General features: G+C 36.6%; 2 protein-coding genes across 2 annotated transcripts in view; one reads left to right on the top strand and one right to left on the bottom strand.

Annotated features, from left to right (window-relative positions):
* Nucleotides 1–8,913, top strand: part of LOC110048769 (radial spoke head protein 4 homolog A-like) — a 25,359-nt gene extending 16,446 nt beyond the window's left edge. The window contains exons 7-14 of the mRNA XM_089298595.1: nt 1,587–1,641; nt 1,738–1,857; nt 4,462–4,559; nt 5,364–5,505; nt 6,118–6,227; nt 6,978–7,119; nt 7,533–7,650; nt 8,512–8,913. Of these exons, the coding sequence (XP_089154721.1) occupies nt 1,587–1,641; nt 1,738–1,857; nt 4,462–4,559; nt 5,364–5,505; nt 6,118–6,227; nt 6,978–7,119; nt 7,533–7,650; nt 8,512–8,740 (1,014 nt within the window). The 3' untranslated portion in view covers nt 8,741–8,913. The remainder of the gene's footprint in view (nt 1–1,586; nt 1,642–1,737; nt 1,858–4,461; nt 4,560–5,363; nt 5,506–6,117; nt 6,228–6,977; nt 7,120–7,532; nt 7,651–8,511) is intronic.
* On the bottom strand, nt 8,731–16,475 carry LOC110048773 (transmembrane protein 170A-like). Its single transcript, XM_089298598.1, has 3 exons — nt 16,286–16,475; nt 13,482–13,652; nt 8,731–9,272 (listed from the first exon to the last, which is right to left on the bottom strand). The coding sequence occupies exons 1-3, from the start codon at nt 16,317–16,319 to the stop codon at nt 9,142–9,144; spliced, it is 336 nt and encodes a 111-aa protein (XP_089154724.1). The 5' UTR covers nt 16,320–16,475; the 3' UTR covers nt 8,731–9,141.

Below are 16,475 nucleotides of genomic sequence, written 5' to 3'. Positions count from 1 at the left end.
TCTATCTCATTAATATTCATGTTTTCGATTATCCGGACTATTTACCGAGGTCCCGACGAGTCCGGATAATCGAGGTTCGACTGTAGCACTTTTTGCGCTGAATACCCTCTTCTTGTTGAAGTGGTTTTTATTGTCAAAACTGAAGAAACTTTGGTCAGTGGTGGTAGCTTCAGCTAATAGCATGTAAAGATGCAGCTGCTATTCCATGAGGATTTATAATAAACCATTGACGCCTGTGCCTGTGAGCGGTAGCCAGCTGGGATGAACGGCCTTTGTTCCACTTCTGACATCATCACCGGTGACCAAAATCGGCATCACTTATACTTAAGTTCTGCAGGAGAAAAAGATCTTTCCAATGATACTCTGGTCAGAGTGATTGGGTCAATGGAGCCTGAAATTTGCACAAACAATGCTCAAAAATTTGGGTGAAAAACTTTTATCAAATTTCCTTGAACTAGCCTTGGCTACTCCATGGTAAGAAGTGCCTGTCTCCATGACACTTTCTCAGGAATTCTTGAACTGAAAGCAAGCCCAGTAGAAAGTCAATCACTGCAGCAAAAAGATATAAGAACATGAGGAAAAGGAAAGGCAAAAGAAAAAAATTAAACTAGTGAGACAATCTCAGATAGTGCAGAGTGCAATTTACCGCTCTGATACAGTAGTCACACAGGTCCTCACCCATGCCGTTCTCTCCCTTGGTAGCCTCTAGGCCTTTTCCCCTTTGCAGAATATGAGTGGACAAAAACTTGATACAGCATACTCTTAGCAGTGTATGTTTCATGTTTGTATTTTCAAGGCCCAAAAATAAATTACAATAATAATATTACCGTTTGTCAAGATGGCTTTGAATTTTATTGACAGTAGTGTTTTACATTGAGTTTCGTTCATTTTAAATTCTGTAATATGCAGAAATTGAAGTAGCAAATGTGACGATTTTACTTTTCATCCAAACATTTGTAACTTGATACTTTTGTTTTCATTGCCAAGGTATGCAACATGATACCCTTGTTTCCTTGAAAATGAAAAAGATGTGTGTTTGTTTTACTCACTGCTGGAGATAAATGGAATAAAGTTAAATATCTGATGAAAAATCAAAGAGGAATGATTTTTTTCATTCAAAACAATAAACAAGAACTAATCTAATTATCAAATAGTCACGTTAAGTCACAGAATAGAGCGTTCTTATTCTGTTGCTACCTTTGATGTTAACAATAAAACCATGTCAAACTAATACACAATGTTAGCGATTAATACAACTGAGGAGTGTTTCAACAATAACTAGTTTAAGATTTGAGTGAGGGTAACCTCTACAATCTTTACAATTACAATTGACTCTTAAATTGAAACACTTTTGGAAGGGAATCGTGCAAGTTGTGCAAATCTCCTGTGATTAGGCGATTAACAGTTTGACAGCTCAGGATCATACTAGGGTGCTGAAAAAGAGAAGCACAAACCAAACAGGAACTTTTAGGTTTGCCCAGCTGCACTTCATTTCCAACTTTATTACTTTAAATTTACAACGGCAAAACTTTAAAAAAATCCAGGTGATAAGTTGGTAGTCAGTAATTGGTTTTGTTGTTGTGTAGCAGGGTGAAGGTGAAGGTGATGATCAGGCAAAGGAAGAAGACAAAGGAGATGAAGGTACATAGTAAAGACTGTGGATCAGAACTTAATTGTTATTTTTTTTTTGGAAATGTAGTTGTTAATTTATTACATTTTTATTCCTTTTCCTTATAGATGAGGAGGGTGGTGAAGAAGATGATACTCCCAAACCAGACTGGAAACCTCCACCAGTTATTCCGAAAGAGGATAACAGAACTGGCACCAACAAGAGAACTTTCTTTGTTACAACTGAACGTAGGTGCCATAGTTATGATGATTTTCAATACAGAATTAAATTAACTCATATAGCTAGTAGGGGCTAACTGAAAAACCTTGCGATTTCTTTCACCTCTAGGCTCCAATTAACAATAAAAATTAGTACTTTTCTTATTATTTTGTTTAATCAACTTGTAATGTGTTTAATATTTCTTAGTCATGTAATTTATGTTAACACATGTCAATACAGATTTTTTATTTTGCAAGTTATAATTATTTATTTGTAAATTTCATTATTAAATTCGTAAACTTACATATACAACAGCTTATTCATGAGGGTCCCCAATAGAATTCTTAAACCAATCACAGAGAATAATTTCAAACCTATGTTCTTCCAAATAGTGACTTTCTTTTTCAAAAACATTTAAATAAAGTTGTTGTTTTAATTTGTAGTTTCCCAATCATGACCATGCCCCTACATCTGTTAATAAGGGTACCATAGACTCTATTCCAATACGAGGGATCAATCCCAGGGTCGCTTTGCAGAGTTTGACATCTCTGTGTAATTTGCCATGTGCTTTTATACTTTGTGTATGCTTATTTTTATTGCAAGATATATTGTTTTAAGTTCTCTAAGCAATGGCTTTCCAGGTACAAAGTTTGAAATACTTTGTGTTCATGTAGCTTACTTGCATTCTATTGTGACGCCCGACCCAGCCCAGCCCGACTGTTTAATTGTCTTGATCCAGCTTTTCCTCAGAGACTGCGGTAACTTCAAGAAATTAAAGCTATACATTTGTCTAGTAGATGTTTCTTGCATCAATTTGATCAAGCACGTTCAAAAGCAAAACAACATTTACTACAGGAGATTGTGCTGCTTGACGTCCACAGTTGATTTTGTCGAGGAACATGGAAGGAAGTGGCAACAACATCATATCACAATCACAGTAAATTGCCTAGAGACAGACTTGTTTAACCTTTAGATTAATGTTGGAATAAATACTACTTGAAATTGTAGCCTGAAGGCTATTATAAAACATTGTGGGTTTGGCAGTCGCAGCATGATGCTATTAGCTTTGCTTTGAATTCGATAAAGTTCAATGCAACAAATTGCTTGATTAGAGAGGACCCCGCTCCCTGGTGTTCTTAGTTCTTAGAAGCACGTGACTAGACCCAACCAGGGGGTGGGAAGATGAGAGACCCTGGGAATGAGGTTGAATTATTAGCCTTTTCAAGGATCTCAGTGGAAGGGGAGGGAGGCAAGCATGCTGATGGGTATTACACGTGGCTCTCTACTAACTGAACTTCTGGCACAGGTGAGACCAAAATTGGTGTTCAGATGCTCCACCTTATGGTCATGTTAGGCTATCTTACTCTCATCCCACTAAACTAGATTGTATGTTCCCTGCAATTTTTATTGCATTGAAAGATGAACTTACACCTGACACTTAGTAACTGACAGTTGTGCTGTTGGGTATTACACATTGCTCTCTCCTAACTGAACTTCTGGCACAGGTGAGACCAAAATTGGTGTTGAAATGCTCCACATTAGGGTCATATTAGGCTATCTTACTCTCATCCCACTAAACTAGATTGTATGTTCCCTGCAATTTTTATCGCATTGAAAAGATGAACTTACACCTGACATTTAGTAAATCAGAGTTGTGCTGTTGGAAATTAAAGATCATTAAAGAGAATGTTAAAATGCAACTACAAATACCTCAATTTTAAACAGTTGCAAATTGTCACATACTGAACTGAAACAATGAGAGCCCATTCTTGTATGCAACCTTTTTTTGGAATGTCCAAGGTGGTCCTTCGACTGTATATGAATCAATTCTTGTTGTAGTATTCTAGAAAGTTTGTTGAATGTGACAAACTTGCACAGTCAAAATGGACACAATGTCCTTTGTGGAAATTAGACATGGTGATGGAAATAAAAGACCAACTGAATTTTAGTAGCAAGACTGGAATTTTACTAGACAGAATTTTAGGATATGATAACTGCAGAAACTTACCCCATGCACCAATGCCAATTCAGTGTTTTATTCATGTAAGAAGTCACTAAATTATTTGAGAAAAAATCTGGTTCTTCCCATTGAGAAATTTCTGTCTCTTGTACTTCTTGGGAATACAATTAATGTAACAACACCTTATTGTCCAATTTCCTCTCTATTATCTGTCAAGTGGTTGCTTATAGGAGGTTAAAAACAAAAGAAAGTTTCAAACTTTTAGCTCCAAAAGTGATTGCAGTCATGGTCAAAGAGGGTCCAAATATAGCGATTTGACTGGAAAACTTTCGGTATTTTGGAAAACTGGTTGCTGAGGAGAGGTGGTTGCTTAGAAGAGGTGGTTGCAACAGGAGGTTCGACTGTACAATTACAATTCCCCCCTCCCCTCCCATATAAAAATGTAACAATGGGGAATCTGATTGATACCCATTTACAGACATTTTTTTACTCAAAAGGAACAAATGTGAAATTGTGGGTCATTACTAATAGGACTTTTCAGTTACATTTACATTTAATTTGTTAAAATTATATGGTTTACATGTACATGCTTAGTAAGTAAGTAAATACCCTGCGGTTCATTATTTAAATGTATGATGTATACTGTCTTAACCGATCTCTGTTTTTTTCTTAGCTGGTAAACCTTGGGTAAAGCTTCCAGCTGTGACTCCTGCACAAATAGTAACTGCTAGATCTATCAAGAAATTCTTTACAGGAAGACTGGATGCTCCAGTAAGATGAATAATTTTACTTACTTAAATAATGTATGATATCAGATGTGAATCAAGTGAAAAATCATGCTGATTCATGAATTAATATTTTGACAACATTGAGAAGAATGTGATAATTATTGGGTGTGGTCAGCCTAAAAGAGCTGGTCTAATCCCTCCCCAGATCTGAAAAACTCAGTTATTCTCATTCATACCTAATAGATCATGAGTTGAATTATCCAATGGCAAATTTTCTTAAAAATAGAATTCTGAACTTTTTGAGTCTTGTATCTTAAAAAAAGGATTGCTTTAACTAAATCATTTAATATAATTTTTGGTACATTTGTCTATATGCATGACTGGTCACTTTCTGGCACAGCTACATCTCTTAAAGTTGGTTAATGCAATCCTTTATCTGTTATCTTAACTTTGCTATTCATAAATTGTTCAGTATTCAATTCTTAAGAAACGTATTTGCCATCAGACTTCCATACAAACAGTAATTTCTGGCGTTGTTGCCTACCATTCAAGATGGCTTCCAAAAGCATGCTAAGGTCTATTCAATAAGAAAAGTTTCTGTCTGGTCATTCATAGTAATGGTTCCCTCTGGCATACAAAACACTCGTGACAGAAATAAAGATAAAATACTTAAAGTTAAAATTAATGGTGGCTCATACCACAGTCCCAGCTGACCCTGCAATGGTCAATTGGGTACCCATTGGTTAGAAGTTGTGTGAAGATTTAGTACACAGGGAGCCAACTAAAGGGAGGAGGCTTATTTCTGTTTACTTAGGGTGTGTTTACTATTACTTTGTTACTTTGACAGATCGTAAGTTATCCACCATTTCCAGGAAATGAAATGAACTATCTGAGAGCACAGATTGCACGAATTTCAGCTGGTGCTCAAATAAGTCCTGCTGGGTTTTTCATGTTTGAAGAGGAGGAAGAGGAGGAGGAGGAGGGAGAAGGTAATCCTACTGAATGATTCCTGTCACCTTTGCCACATTTATGTAGTAAATTATTCACTGTTAGCAATTACTCTATTAACAGAGCTGTTCAGGCCAAATAATTTGGGAACCATTTGCCATGCAACAATGTTGCATAATGGAGAAGTTGAAAAGGGTTGTTAAAGTTGCAGGACAATATTGCCTTAGTCTCTAAGCTGAAGAAAAATAAGTCAGTGAATACTACTGTTAGACTATTCATTTAATGTAATATAATCACCACAAAGTCTACCTTTAGAGCGTCCTTTATAACATTAAAGACGGCCTACATTAGAAGAAATATTTTATAAAAGCAATTTGAGGGCTTTCTCCTTGTTTTCATGGCCTCATCTAAACAAAATTCTCGACTTCATCTTGGGTTTGTTTTGATAAGGCTATGTAAACACAGAAAAAGTCCTTAATGGTTTAAACAGTGATAGTTCTCAGTTAAAACTCATATGTCTTTTAAACGCAGATTTCAATGCAAAGATAAACTAGTGAAATTATGTAACTGATTACCACAAATATGCACCGTATGTTAGATCAGATGCATCAACCAGTTTCAGAGTTATAAAATCTTGTTTGAATAATTTTTAGTGCGAGATTCCTACATGCTGAATGTTGATTTTGAGGGGATTAGTGTGAGAGAACTTGCTGATCCATCACTTCATAACTGGGCACATCATGTACAGCATGTATTACCACAGGTAAGTGAGCCACTTTATCAAGAAATATGGTTAAACCCTGACCATCCTTTATTTCTGAACTGTTACAGGTTCAAATCGTAAAGAAGAGCAGCTCTCTTACAGTATATTTGTCATCATCTTGGTTTTTTTATGGTGGGGAATGCCCCACACTTGTAGTGTTTTTGCTGATGCCATTGTTAAACCAGTGGCCAGTCATGTGCCCAAGAATAAACTTTTTTTCTTTTTTTTGGAGGTGACATACACGTAAGTGTTGGATTTGGCTACACTGACACTGTCAAATAGCCTGAAGTGAAAATAATTATTCCTCTCACATTTGTGCATTTTAAGTGAAAATGGTACAGAATAATAATAATAATAATAATAATAATAATAATAATAATAATAAAAATAATAATAAAAATAATAACTTTATTTAAGTGTCAATGTAGTTAGCACTAATATGCTAATTGGGGGCACTGCAAATAAATAAACAAATATTTCAAATATAACATGCTGAGTACAATTTGATAAACTATTTGGGTCTCTGAAATTGTTTTTGAGTTATAAGCACTTAGAGCTAAAATTATGGGTCATGCTTTTACACCATCATAAAAATGACCACAACTAGTTTACTAATAGTTGGCCATTTCATACCATTACTGTAGCATCAACTGAAAAAAAGAATGGTGGTATTTATCCATCAAGAAGACCTGTTGAAAAAATGCTGGAAACTATCACCTTAATTGTAATCAGTTTGTTTTGTTGTGTTAGGGTCGCTGCGTTTGGCACAACCCCATAGAAAAACCAGAAGATGATTTTGAAGAAGAAGAAGAGGAAGAAGAAAGAGAAGATGTAGAGGAACCAAAACCAGAATCAGGACCACAATTATTAACTTCCATCGCTGAGGATGAACGTGAGTGAAACTATCAAATATTTGTTCGTAAAATTGACTGTATTTATGTAAAATATCAAACATGCAGGGGGGGTGTTTCATCACATTTCCAAACACTGAGAAGGGAGCAGAGTTTTTTATAATTTACAATATTCAAGGTGTTTGGAAAGTGATCAGAATTCTGTCAAGTGTTTGATACATTTCTCATTGAAAGCCAAAATATTCATGACCTGGATAAACAGTTTTGTCAAATCAAGTGAATCAGAATGTATATTTTTCCAAAAAAAAAATAAACAGCACTGTTCGTGTGTCATTACATTTTAAAGCAAGTTTACATGTTACGTGTTTTAATGACGTGCAAAGGTTTTGTTCAGACAAAAAAGTCTGCTCTAGGAAAGAGCTGGGATTTAATTTTTTTGTTTTGTTGGTTACAGCTGTAAACGGAATGCCTGCTTGGACTCCCTATGTCTCATCAGAATTGCTACCTCAGTATGGCCTTGCTGTCATGCGTTCCAACAGGTGGCCTGGTGCAGTTGCCTTTGCAAAAGATAGGTAGGGAACATGAAGTCATTTGTTGGGGTCATGTTGTATCTCTTGTAAGGTCTCACATGAATGGCTTGAAACCCTTTGAGAGGACAATAGAACAAACAACAAAAACAATGCCCCCAAGCCCTAAAACAATAACAGCTGTTGCAATGACGACAAATAGAATTACAAGCTCACGAGAGCTGCTACACCACCAATTTGTGGAAGTGCCTGATGATTAGAAGGTCACTTATGAAACTGAAGTCTGTCATGACCTTGTCCATCATGAAAGCTGTTACTAGTAGAATTAATTAGGTGCCAGAAATGAAAAGAGTGCGATGGATCAAGTAAGGTTGCCAATTTTGTAACCACTGATGCTCTTGGTGTGAGATTTTAGGGTTTTATAAATTGCAAAAATTCAGATTTGAGTGGAAAAATGTTATTGGATAACAAGCCCTGCTAATTTCAGCCTTACTAATTTACGATCTTTTGATGTTTGGGACAAAGGGCCCACTTTGTTGGACTGTGTTGAAAAGGCACGTTATGGATGTTAAGTCGGCATCAGGCCAAGTGGTATATACCACTGGAGCTTATTACAGGTTTCTCTAGCAGTAAGTGATTACAAAGATTTCTACTCTCCTTTGGATGGCTGTAGTCAATCAGAGGGTTCCACCCCCCAACATTAAATTTGCCAGTACTAATTATTTTATACATCTGGGTAGAGAGAGGCACCGTGAGAGTAAAGTGTCTTGCCCAAGAATGCAACACATTGACTCCAGCCAGGGCTTGAATGCAAAGACCAGCACAATAACCATTACGCCACTGATTCTCCCACAAGAAAGGAATAACTTACATCCTAATTGTTGGTGGTGTCATTATTTTTAAAAGGAAATTTGAAAACATCTATGTTGGATGGGGCCACAAATTTGATGCTGACAATTACACCCCACCTCCACCCCCTGCAGCCATGGAGGAGTACCCAGTGGTGTCCGAAGTAACAGAAGTTGATGACCCAACGGTAGAGGAGGAGAGGGCACTCAAGAAGGCACAGGAAGAAGCTATGGAGGCAGCTGAAGATATGGATGATGTAGATGATGACGAAGATGATGATGACTAAAACTGAATTTATTAATAGAACTTGTGTAAACACATCCAAGTGAAGGGTTCTTTTAGTACATTCTTGTGGAATGCACAGACCAATAGCAGTACACATAAAATCTGTATATATAACCAACAATGTATATGGTGTCTTCTCTTGCCTTGTAAAATAAACTTATGTTTCCATCTCTACTTGCTGCCTTTGTTTAGTGATAAGTTGTGATGAGAAAACATGGCCTGGCATACTCTGTAAATTATGTTCTTTCTTCCTTCAAAGGTTGAGTCAAATTATGCCCCATACAGTACACAAAGTATGTGCCCATATATAGTACATGAAGTTTAACTAGTTCCTAGTCCTTTACTCTGTTTGTCATTATCAAGCAGCTCAAAGTTACATTGATTCACAATCACATTCTTGCGTCACAGGGTAGCCAATATCCGTGTATAAGATACCAAAAATCCTATGAACGCTTGTCCAGCACCCCAAAGAAATGCAGCATAGCGAGGCATGGTGAAATGTGCAGTTCGATACACAGCTCCTATTGTAGCACCTGAAGATTCAAGACAAAGAACCAAAAATTAATATTCCAGATCATTAACTGAAACCAAAGATCACAAAGATACATATTGAAGGATCATGATCTTTGATCCACCTGCTTTTTTTTTTGCCAGTTCTACTCCCATTGATTACGTAATGCAGACATGACTCAATACCAGTTTGAGTTCATAATCCCAGTAACCTGTTGTGGTTCTGTATTTGCATGAAAGCCTTCAATTTTAAGCTTAAATCTGTTGTTTGTCGCTTTATTTCATGGATTAAAATGATACTGATATCAGAGGAATCGAAAACCATTCGGCGAGAAGTCAGCAAGGATAAATTCAGGGTAATGCCCTCATGCCAGCCTGTGTACAGGCTACTCATGCTAAAAATAAAATGTAAAGTTAACACAATGCAAGCGATACAGTTCTGATAGCATTATGAATGCAATTCGATTTGGCATGATGCCCTGATCTAACCCATGGTATACATACAGTGAGATATTGATCATATACCTAACAATTAATTTTTGTGAGTTATACCTGTTTGCTTATTTGCAGAAAATGCAGTTTTTAATCCACTCATTGTCATCTTTACATTTTGCTACGAGACTGAAACCTGTCACTTCAACCTTTTAAGCCTGTTATTTGTCAAATTTGATTTTAATGCGAGTTGAGTGAAAAGAGGGCTCGCACACTAACAAGATAAAATGCTAAAAACCGCCTATCACAAATAGTTACAAATGCTTAAGTCACCACCTCAAGGTCTACATCCCAGTCCCCGTAAACCAAATAAATTCATAGTGTCTTGAATCTGTAAAGCATGGTTGAAACCCGTATTTCCAAAATCAATAGCACCAAACACCGTCAATTTATCGTCAGTTTTATACCTGCCTTTCGTAGCCAAAATTGATTAACTTGGCACTTGCCTGAACCATATCTATATACCTATATATCTACTGCCCTTCACAGGAATATTACATTAGTAATGCAAAGAATGTTACACAGGAATTAAATGTCTTACACAGGAATACATACATCTCTGCTCCACTCTTTGCCTTACTGGAGTTGGGGATGCTATCCTCACCCACCTTGATTTCGTGCTCTTGTATTGACGACTGCCTGAGCAGGCCGCCAGTAATGAATTTTGTGTATATTGTGTACTAGGTAATTTCTACAATCTTGGTTACACTTATTGGGTGTAGTTTGTTAACCATGCGGCCATGGGCTGAGTGCGGTTTATGTTCTGCATGGGGCTTATTTTTAGTATTTTTTTTTTTCAGTTTTGTGACCAGACCCAAACTTCCTCTTGGCCAAATTTTGAATCACGCAACCTGTGATGTGTATTCACCAAAAGCTGTTGAAACATTAATACATGGACAATGATACGGATGTTTTCTTTATTGTGTGTAAAATATATTTTCGTTTGGTTTTATTGAAGCGTTGGATTCAAAAGGAATAATAAATATGCTAAAAAAAGGTATTACGTCAGCCATGGAATGTGCTGACATTGCGGCTTTCACTTTCGCTATCTGACAAATAAGATCGTGTTTACTTTGCAAATTTTTTTCGCCAGAAGCGACGGTCATTAATTTATTTGCAATTTTGCGAGTATTTCTTGTGGGTTTAGGCAAATGAAGTGAATTCTTTGGCTGTTTCATCGCAGCAAGTTCAGAGATCGGAAGGAAAATTAAATATTTGCAAGCCAAGCAAAGAATGTGTCAGAACGCACAAGGATTACGTCACTGGTAGGGAAATAACCACCGTACTAAAGATAGCCATGGATAACGTAATTCTTGAATTATGTGACTCGTGTGACTATTTTGCTAGCCCTTCACTCATGGAAAAAACCAATTAAATTTAATTATTACTTTTAAGAAAGCAAGCTGTTAATAGTGTTATTGTCATATCATTCAAGCCCATACATATCCTGAAGAAAGTTCAAGATTAAGACCATTACATCATTGGAGATTTCACAACAGCTACGACTGATGGTGCAATAATACAGTTTGTGTTGATCAAGTGATGTGGTGTCTACAGTAATCAATAGTGAATCATCAAGGACTGCTTTGGAATGTGTACTGCATTGCGACTGTAGTGCTAAGAAAAGAGTTAAATTTTAAAAGCACAGTTATAAGATCTAAAAGATCTTAAAAATAAACTGGAAAAAACAGCCACACTACATGCTGAACAATTACATGCTGACAATAATTTGATCATTTTTTTAAGTTTCTGATACAAGAAAAACAAATCCTCTTTTTCCTTTATGATTAATTATTGCAATAAGGAGCTCCACTCTTACGCTTGGCTAAATCTACATATTAGTGCATTATGTGACCTTATTTCTCTCAAGCCTTGCTCCATTTATAGTCTTAGATCAAATGATGAACTCCTTTTAAAGCTTCCTGCTGCTAAAACTTCTGCTACTCTTGGAGAAAAATAGCTGCAGCACCTCAGAAATAAAAGTTACCGAACAATTTTTTTGAAACTTTCCCTGAATGTTCCCTACAAAGCACTGTTTCGAAAAATAAAATATAAAGGGTAGGTCTCCATTCTCGTTTAAGAGATATGATGGGCCAGTCTTACCCCCTTTATCCCTCACCACGCACATTATTTCATCAGTTCACGTTACATTTTGTGGTAGCTGGAAGCAAAGGTTATTAAAGCAATACTTGAAAGAAATCTTGATAGGCAGAAAGTCTTGGGCACCTGGAACAACGTAATATATTGTAACACGCCAAAATAAAGGACAGATCCTTCACGTAAATACACACGCGTCTTTTTCAATTCTCTTCTCAATTCTCCGACTCAGACCTCTCCCGGAGATCCTATTACAACAGCGTGGTGATTTCGCAACAACAAATAATGTCACGCATTCGTTTGTCACAATATTTATCTTTTTATCAAAAAGTCACACAATTCTAAATAACACTGACTCAAAATGTTCCTTGAATCATTGTTTTTCAGGTCATAATTTGCATCCTTGAGTAACGGTTTTGTGCACTCTTTCAGTTCAATAACTTTTTTCCTTCCGAACAATTTTTTTCCTAATTGTATCTATAACGAAATTCTCGATCATGATTGGTTCTCCGCATGCCTATTTGCTACGTAATTGGTGCGTGATCATGTGGGTGTCCAATTACAGGTATCCAATTTGAACTTTTTGAAATTGGACACCTGTAATCCTCCATAGGAAAAAAGATGGCGACTGGTACATTTACCCATAATTCTTAGCACACAAAAACCTTAACAACGTTCATAAAAATGTACAGAAATGTTATAAAATCTTCAAACCTAGGCTACTCAATGTCCTTAGCACTGGGAAAAATATTGTAAAATTTGGCTTTCTTTGTGTCTTATAGGCTGTGTTAGGTTCGCAAGGCATTGTGGTAAAATGTACAGCAGCCATCTTTTTTCCTACGGTGGATTGGATACGTATGTGATTCGCACGTCAATTATGTGCACCTTAATGGCTTCCTTCCCAATGTTTCCTACAGTTTTCAAAACTCATGAAACCCGCTGTAGACGTTTTTACTCAAAAGTAGTTCTCAAAAGACATTTTTAATACCAAAATTTGTTATACATACGATTAATTAGTAATTGGACCTCATCTCATACATTCAGGGAGTAATTGTACACAATCGTTATTTCAAATCAGCCTCGTGTTTCGCGCTCTTCCAATTTTGAAGTTACTCGCGCAATTACTCCCTGAATTGTACTCCACTCAGTCCAATTACTATCACTAATTTTTTAACCTAAGGTGGATAATTTGTACACCAAAATTATGCAATAAAAAATATACTTCACCAATCTCGTTTAAGAGAAAATGAGCCTTTATTTCACAGTCGAGCTAATAACACAGAAATCGTGCACAGTAGGGATGCGCAATGCATTACTGAGGAATCACCTTAACAACTTGAACAGATTTACCCTACTACTTCAAATAAAATAGCTATGTAAGTAGTACAACATTTAACTTTTCACAGTCATCTATATATGCATCATTATTCCAGACTTAAGTTTCTGGTTCTAGGCACGCTGTTTTACAGGCAGTAAATTTTACAGATTACCCTCTAAAAAGGAGAACTTAGAGTAACATAAGTTCTACTGTAGTCTACATTTGATTCGCAATCAGTAAAATGCTCCTTCATTACCTACAGAATATTTTTCACGTTGATTAATAAAGACAAGCACTAAGTGGACTTTCTAGAAATTAAACTCACTTGTAATTATTCCTCCAGTCACAGGATAAAGAAATCCAACGAAGATTATGAGAAGAGGGAAAAACATGCCACGTGAATGCTGCCGTAAAGCAAAGAAAGCAACACCAGCTGAAACACAGTGAATAAACACTGAGGTTGCCAAACACCAAAGAAAGATCTGATACCACATTTCTGCAAATAAAAACAAAACTAGCTTCACTGATTGATTCCCAATAATGGCCATGGCCGCGTGCAATTATCTTGGTAAAAAAAATGTTTTCTGCATGTTACACCATACAGTTCAGGAAAACCTCAGTGTTGATATAGGGTGGAGGGCAATCTCTCAAAAACTTTAAGACCCAGTAATGAACATTGTGCTTTTCGCCGGTCTGTTTTTTTTTTGGTTTACATGTACATGATAGCAAGGTTTATTGTTTAACAATGCTGAACAGCATGCAATGCATCATGGCCAAAACTGGGTCTTTAATGGGTGATGTTACTTTTGTCCAAATTAATAATAAATTACAATCAACATACTACAGTAACTAACTACTTTTGTCATCATTGGTGCTTGGCATCTAAGACAACTTCTGTTCGAAGTATTCCAAGTATTGAAATGTGATGCTCTTGTATTCAAAACTGGAGTTAAATGGTTTCAAAATCAAAAAATGTAGGCTCGATTGCCAGCCACTGTTGGAGATGAACCCTGTGCTCCTCCCCCGAACTCACGACTGGACTTATGTGGATTTGACAGTGTTAATATTTTGACCAATCAGAAATCTGCCTGAATTGAGCAGGCTATATAAATTATCTTTTTTGCAGTAGAAAAGAAGTTGTGTGATGTAAAGTGTGATCTTGTTAGCAGGACATCAACTGATGAGATATTGCCTGATTTAAACAATAGTAGCACATATAACATGCAAAATAGGCAACAGACTTCAATCTTGTGGTGCCAAACAAAGCCAACAAAGACAGGGATAAACCTAAACATTGAATTCAAGAGACAAAACACTCAGTCAAATTGATGTCACCGAACTTTAGTGACACCAGTCTCAGTGGCAAAGCCAGACAAAATTAGATTTTTCAATGAGAGCTAAGGAGCCAAAGCAAACCAAACTAGCAAAAACATATATATGTATTTTCATTAAAATATAAAACTCTAAGGTAAAAAGCTGTTAAAATTGAGTCTTAACATTTTCGATCTGTTTTCAAGATCATCATCAGAGTGAAATAATATGCATACGCTCAGTGTTCTTATAGTTCAGGTAATGCCAGTTATGTAATACCTGTTCCCATGGGGAACAAGGTGAGGTCCAGTGATTGCACTTGTTTGTTTAGTTCTGGATGGAAGCATGCGATGTAGAACGCTTCGTTTATTCTCCTTTTTAACCATGAATGGGCAGTGGTTAAAACTTGCCACGAGAACTTGTGGTTAGGATGTTTTCTGATTTGCTTGGCTAGCTCCAGCTGCTTATTAAAATCTGAATGTTCATTAACACGAACCTTGAGGTTGCGTGCTGTTTCGCCAATGTATGTTTGTCCACAAGTACACTTGCCTTTGTAGATGACATGTGATGTGTGTGCGTTTTTGTCTTTTAACTTGAAGATTGATTCCATCTTGCATGTTTGCCACATGTCACATGTCATCTACAAAGGCAAGTGTAAGTTCACAAAGTTTTTTTTTTCAAAGCAAACGTTCCTTTGTATAAAATTAACAATTAAACACTCCAAAACTCTCCAAAATAGCTTTCCTTTAAATTTTACCTTCAGCAATCCCTTGTCTAATAATAAACAATTATTGGATGGGATTATGTGATATCCAGAATAATCAAGGTCTTGGTAAGGGTTATCAGCCTCAGCCTTCAGCTTCAGCTGATAACCCCTACCTCGACCTTGATTATTCTGGATATCACAAAAACCAAATCTAATAATTGTTTTATTATACATTGAACAAAAAAAGTGGAAGTCGTGTTTTTGCTTCTTCACTGACGGCAAGCAAGACAAAGCGTGCGAACTTAACATGATTACCCATGACCTTGAGTGTCCTTGACATGATTATTGTACAATCTGCAGATATGACGTCACAGGCGCTGACTTCGAAAATTCACTGTACGCTTTCAGCCAATCAGAAAAGAAATAGTGAGTTCAATGTATAATAATAAACAATTATTGGATGAGGTTTTTGTCATATCCAGAATAATCAAGGTCGCGGTGAGTGTTATCAGCCGAGGCCGAAGGCTGAGGCTGATAACATTAACTGAGACCTTGATTATTTCAGATATCACAAAAACCGAATCTAATAATTGTTTCATTATACACTGTTTTAAAGAAAATAACGACAAACGCATTATCGCACCGAACACAGTTTATTTTAGACAAGCCAGGTCCTTACTTCACTGTTCTGTGAACTTGACATTGCTCTTGGAAATCATGCATTGCGCACGCAACCTACAGATTATTTACTAATCTGCTAGCAGATTAGTGAATAATCTGTAGGCTGTGCTGTTTTCCAGAATTAACTCTAGGCTTTTAGCCAATGAGGAGACAGATGGTGACTACAATGTATAATAATTGTTAATTATCTGCATGAAACAATAGGATTATTCAAGCTCGATTTTCTAGGGTCATCAGCTATCACCTCTTCAAAATCTCGTGCTCATAGTCAATTGTTCAATACTAATTTAACATTTTAAGAAAAAAAAAAGCGGCCAAAATATTTTATACAAGAGTTAGTCGAAGTACGTCAGGATGTTTATCCCGGCTAAGTAAACCCGGGTTGGTGTTTCACTTAGTTACATGTAGCTTATCTCTGAATTATCCCTCACCACCAAACAAATATAAGGTTCCTTGAACGTCCATGGATCCTGCCGTCTGGTCAGTCTTTAATCGTCCGTATTATGCACAATAAACCATTATGAAAGAATCTCTTTCGTCCCCGGTCGTTTCAGCTAGCTGCAAGAGCTCGTCAACTGTTACGGATTCACGGTATCTTGTGCCCAGGCTTAACCGAAGAAG

Source organism: Orbicella faveolata, unplaced genomic scaffold (assembly GCF_042242905.1).
Source record: "Orbicella faveolata isolate gen_17 unplaced genomic scaffold, um_ofav_v1 contig_3, whole genome shotgun sequence".
In the NCBI taxonomy this organism is placed as follows: domain Eukaryota; kingdom Metazoa; phylum Cnidaria; class Anthozoa; order Scleractinia; family Merulinidae; genus Orbicella; species Orbicella faveolata.
The sequence above is the reverse complement of the archived record's forward strand: the minus strand, read 5'-3'. Positions and strand labels throughout refer to the sequence as shown.